The sequence below is a fragment of the Cucumis melo genome, chromosome 1 (genome assembly GCF_025177605.1).
Source record: "Cucumis melo cultivar AY chromosome 1, USDA_Cmelo_AY_1.0, whole genome shotgun sequence".
NCBI classification, from domain to species: Eukaryota; Viridiplantae; Streptophyta; class Magnoliopsida; order Cucurbitales; family Cucurbitaceae; genus Cucumis; species Cucumis melo.
This window is the reverse complement of record NC_066857.1, coordinates 10,982,622-10,988,452: the sequence shown is the minus strand read 5'-3', so window position 1 is coordinate 10,988,452 and position 5,831 is coordinate 10,982,622. Positions and strand designations below refer to the sequence as shown.

Below are 5,831 nucleotides of genomic sequence, written 5' to 3'. Positions count from 1 at the left end.
TAATGTTGTGTATATTTTAACACTCCCCCTCAACACTAACTATATTCTAGTTATTTCTATCATTTTGAGTTATTGTTGTAACTTTACATGCTTGGATGCACTTAGCATTCTAATACTTTGTCCCAACATCTATTCTTCTTTTAGTGCATTTACTTCTTTTTCCATGACCTTTCTCCACTGGATATCCTATTACGCTTCTTCGTTTGTTGTTCGTTCTTCAAATATTGCTAACATTGCATTGGACACCTGAAATTTAGTATTCTTTGTCTGGTTGATCTTTATATTTGTAATTCTTGATCATGTGCACCACGACTTGTTGTCCTTAGTTGGCTCTTTTTCTTGTTTCTTTTTCTCTTTTGAAAGATCTTCTTCTCTTTTATGTTGGAGCTTGTTTGTATTTGGCTTATTTCTTACTTTGTTATTTCTTACAAAGACATTTTATCCTTGGGTGCTTTTTCTAATTCAGGTGATTGCCATGGTGGTTCTTCACCGAATATAATAAAATTTAATGCATTCCATCATTGGGTGTCTTTGCTTATCGAAATAGATGTTCTCCTTCTATCATGACCTAGATGGAGTTTCCTACACCTTGATACCGTTAGGACCAAACATGACGAAATTTCTTATAAATATCAATTGAGATACTGACACCGAATTTTCCTTCATTTGAGACACATGGATAAATTATTTAGTTCCACCTGATCGGATATAGAGTGAGGCATTATCATAATTTTTGAGCTATTGGCAACTTCAAGTTGTTTGAAATTACAACTCGATTCATTTGTGCTATGATGTATTTTGCTGCTTCTTATCTTCTGCCTTTTATGGTTAGAGCCCTGAATCAATAATCCAATCATTTCTATAATTTACCTCTTTCTCCATGGAAAGCCAACACTTCATTCTCAATCCTACCAAATGTCATCTGAGGGTTAGGATCCATTGTTGCAAGGCATATATGCCTCTGAATCTAATTCTTCTTCACTAGTGCTCTCATCGGCCTGGGAGGTGATTGTGTTGTTTTCTATTACCTTTTTCTTTCTATGACATTTTTTGACATAGTGACCTATCTTTCATTGTAACATTTACCCTTCTTTCTAATAGCTATATTGAGGATCATTTTTTCTAGCTCTCCTTATTTGAAAGGATTTTGGAGTCTCTTCATCTCCTTTTGATACTACTTTCTTTATATATTTTAAATGACATTTTCTTTAGCCACTAAGAAGTGCTTCTTCATTATTGTTTTTTATTGTGATCTACAACATTTGCTTAATCAATGCTTCTTGACTAACAACATGTTTTCTACCTACGCCAATAAAAGAAGGTTGGCCAGCCCATCCTTGTATAGCAACTATAAAGCTTCCATACTCATGCTTCTAACCATGAATAATAATTCTTTACATTCTTGATTCGAAAATAGCTGAAGTAGAATCTAATTGAGAGGAGTTCACTCTCCAAAAACTACAATCTTGCATCATTTTATTTGAGAAAAGTAAGGCAAACTTGCCCCCGGTCTCTTCGGTATCTCCACGATACTAATTGCTTCAACATTTCTTCCTTGGTATCTCCAAGATACTAATTGCTTCAACCATTCTCAAGTGGATGTCTGTTACAAAGTTCCATCAGTCTCAGCCATGCATGCAAACCAAGATCTTTGTCCTGGATAAAAGCCTTACATTCCCAAATTGTACTCGATCTTCAAAAGCTCCAATATCGTAAATTAAGCTAGCTTAATTCTAATACCACTTATTGATGAAATTGACATTCATTCAAAAGAAAGTTTCTTTCTTTTGAGAAAAATTATGATTAAAAATTTACAAAAAAAATTGATACTTTCAGAGAGATCATTCTTTTACTTTCAAAACCCCCACTTTGAAGAGAAAAGTTTCTCTTCACATGGCTTTGTTTGCTTCATTCACCGATGATCATCCTACCTATAGACATAAAATAGGAAGAGATCACTCTTTTACTTTCGGAAGACCCACTCGAAGTTTCTAGCTGATCATCTACCTACAGAAATAAAATTCTGGGAGGCCCAAAAGATTTATCGATGATCATCCTACCTACAGACATAAAATTCTTGGAGGCCCAAAAGATTTTTCTAAAATTCTACGGATACGATTTTTCTTTAAAAGATTTTATTTTCATACTTCAACGTAAACTTAATCCACACACTAAGGATATAATGTGTATTGGGGATCCTTCAAGACTACTGTAGCTAGTTAGTGTGGTATATATTTTTGGAAAGTTGTGAAGCTGGGAGCGGATTGGGAATGAAACTTTGTCAGATGCAAAAGGTTAGCGGAAGTGATAAGTATTTGTATGGTAGTAGCGGAAACGATTTCGAAAACTCTGTTTCTAACTTAGTGGGAGTGAGCTTGGTCTAATTTGTCTTTGGAAGTGATCAATTTTCTCACCAAGAAGTAGTTTTTGTTTTGGTGAGAATATTATTATTTTGGAAACTAGGCATGTCAATACTCCTTTTTTTCTTTTGGTGGTCACATACCTACATTGTCCTCGTTGAGGAAGGTATGAAATTAGCATAATAATAAATAAGCAAAAGACAAATAAAACGGTGCTATCCATTTTTCTGATACATATCTGAAAACAAAAGCTGTCCTGTCATCATCATCTTCTTCAAATCTCCCACAGAATTTCAGCTTAAAACATTTTCCATTACACAACTTCATAGCCACCATCCAACAAAATCAAACCATCTTATTAACAAACAAGAACAACTTTCCAAAAGCTTCAGAAAATGGCCACCAACCCAAAAACAGGGGCCAGAGCAGAGCCCAACCCAACTCTCAAAAACGAAGAAGAAGACTCGTTATAAATCGGTGTATATATATTACCATTCCCCGCCGTCGCTTGCGGTGGCGGCGGCGGCGGCGGAAGAAACTGACAGCACTGGACAATGGTGGGAGGGCAGTTCGCAGGAGCAACTGGAATGGGCAGTGGCTCCGGCTCTGCATATGGAGCAGGCGGCGGCGGCGGCGGGGGCAAGAGTGGCAGTGGTTCAGACTGCGGTGGGCGGCAGGTGGATTGACAAATGGTGCAGTTGTCGCAGGAAATGGGCGTGGCCATGGCAGCGTCGTCCGTCGCAGAGACGGCGGAGTTGAGGTTAAAAACGACGACCAGAGCAAGAAGTTTGGCCGGAAACATATCGGATTTGAAGGGGGAGTGAAAAAGAAGGAATTCTTTTGTGATGGGGTTGAAGGGAATTTAGATGATTTAGAATTTATAAAGGAAGAAAAATGGGAAAGAAATGCCATGTGGTGGGGGAAACACATCTGTCAAATTCCTGTGAAGAGTGGAAGAACAGAGTAAGCTTTTACCACCGCAAGGTTTATGAAACTTAATTAATGGATTAATTAGGGGTTGCTTAAATACTGTTTAATTAGTAAAAATACGTCATTCTGGTTGTTCATAATTTTCTCTTTAATCTTCAACATGATGAACATAATTTGTTGTATAGGCTACACTTGATGTCACATATATATACGTAATAAAAAAAAAGATCTAAAAATGTTTGTAACCTGCCAAAATTTGATTGAGCAACTTTTTTCATATTTATACAATGACGGAACATGTTTTTCATTTTCTCGACTGCATACAAAATCAATTTTGATTACGCTCAACTTGGAGGGGTTTTGCGAGCATAGAAAAATTAATTTATCAAATTAATTTGATAAATTAGGTTTATAGCACGTTACTTTTAGATCGATTTGTAAAAATGATAAAATTCAATCTCAACTCACATTTGAAACATGCAAAAGTACAATCTATCCTCTAGAATTTTAAATATTTTCACGCATCACTAGATACATTGTTGATACACTTGATGTGTTTTTGATACACTTGTGATACTTCGCTGATACACTCGATGAATTAAGTACAACTTGATACACATCGATGGTTTGATACATTTGATATGTTGTTGATACATTTGTTAAACTTTGCAAAAACACTTAATCAATTAAATAGTTGATGCTTAATCAATTAAATAGCTGGTGCACTAAACATAACACGTTTGTTGTATTATCGATATACTTGTTGTGTTTTGTTCATACACTTGATGGGTTTAATACACTTAGTAAGTTTGATCTACTTAATACACTACTGATAAACATTTTATACTTCACTGATACACTCGACAAATTTAGTACACTTGATACAGTTTATATGTTTGATAGCCTTGATGTAATGTTGATACACTTTCTATGTTTATTGATACACTCGACTGATTGAAATACACTTGATACACTTAATATACTTCACTAATACACTTTAATACATATTATATGTTTGATACACTAGGTTGTATTATTCTTCGTATACTTAATAATACTAAAATAAATTGCATAAAATTTGAAAAAATGAAAATGATCATGTAGTAAGTATATCAACCAATTAATACATATAATATAAGTATATCACAACATTGATATACAAAACTGATATGTATTACAAGAAAATGGAGGTCACCCGACGCACAAAGGCGTTGGGAGATATATGAAAAAGCGTCGGAAACTCCTTTTCCGATGCATAAATCCGCGTCGGGATCAAAGTCGGGAAAAATTAATCGAGAGAGGATCTCTCGGTCCTATATTTGTGCGTCGGGAGATCCTCTATTTTTTTTAAAAAAAAATACCTTTCATTATTAAATAGAAGGTACTTTTTTTTCATAACCGAGAATGAGATCTAAACAAACGAATGGAAAAATTAGCAAAGCTAAGGAAAAATTAGATGTAAGATTTAAGATTTTAGAGTAAAATTTAACTTAAATAAATAAATAACAAGAAGAGATAGGGGCAGTGGTGGCACCGTAAGGGAGAACTGAGAACATAAAGAACAATAACAAAAAATCAACAATAAAAACAAAATTTATACAATCAACAACAAAATGAACATAGTTTAAACATTATTGATACAAAATCCACAAAATAATCACAAGTTTAATTAAATTTCTAATACCTAAACAAAAATAAAGAATAAAACAAAGAAGAGATTGGCTTTTCGTCGGCGAGGGCAAGGGGCGAATATGAAGGCTGGATGATGGAGATTGACAACGAAGACCAGATAGTGGATATGGCGATGAAAATCTCTTTCGAAAGTTTGAAATCTCTCTCTCTCTCTCTCTCTCTCTCTCTCATTTTTCGGCTTCCATTCAGATCTATCAAACAAATCTGAAAAATGGGTTTCAAAGGGGAACTCTCGACGTCGTTATGCATGTTGTCAGACGAAGTTAAATATATTTAAAAAAATTATGAACTTCTCCTGACGTCGTTATGTATGGCGTCGGAAGAAGTTAAATATATTTTAAAAAAATATGAGCAACTAAAGGATATTAGGTAGATTGATCCTTAACCAATGTCAAGAACCAAGTCACATCTTTATCTTGAACAATCTTAAGAGCATGTTGAACACTATTACTACCTATAGGCAACCAAACTGAAAGTTCAATACATGACTCAACCTGAATTTCAGTACACATCAAGTTCACAAAAGAATCAAACAATGATATCTCTCCATCAACCAAAACACAATTTGTTTTGTAATCCACAGAGCACTGTCGCTCATCCCATTAACCACTATGAAAACACAATTACTACAAGCTTAATCATAACTACAATGAACTGCAACAATTTTGAAAAAATAAAAAACACATAGTAAGTGTATTAGTCAACTACTACATATATTATAAGTACACCATATCATTGATATATAGAACTGATACAAATTAAAAAAAAATCAAACGTAAATAAATAAAACAAAACTCTGCACGAGCCCCGACCCTTTCTATAAAATAGATGAGAAACAAATAAAAGAAC

General features: G+C 34.4%; 1 protein-coding gene across 1 annotated transcript; it reads right to left on the bottom strand.

Moving 5' to 3' along the window:
• Nucleotides 1-2,748: 2,748 nt before the first annotated feature.
• On the bottom strand, nucleotides 2,749-3,162 carry LOC103501284 (uncharacterized). Its single transcript, XM_008464821.1, has one exon. It carries the CDS (start codon nucleotides 3,160-3,162, stop codon nucleotides 2,749-2,751), a length of 414 nt encoding a protein of 137 aa, XP_008463043.1.
• Between the last annotated feature and the right edge of the window lie 2,669 nt (nucleotides 3,163-5,831).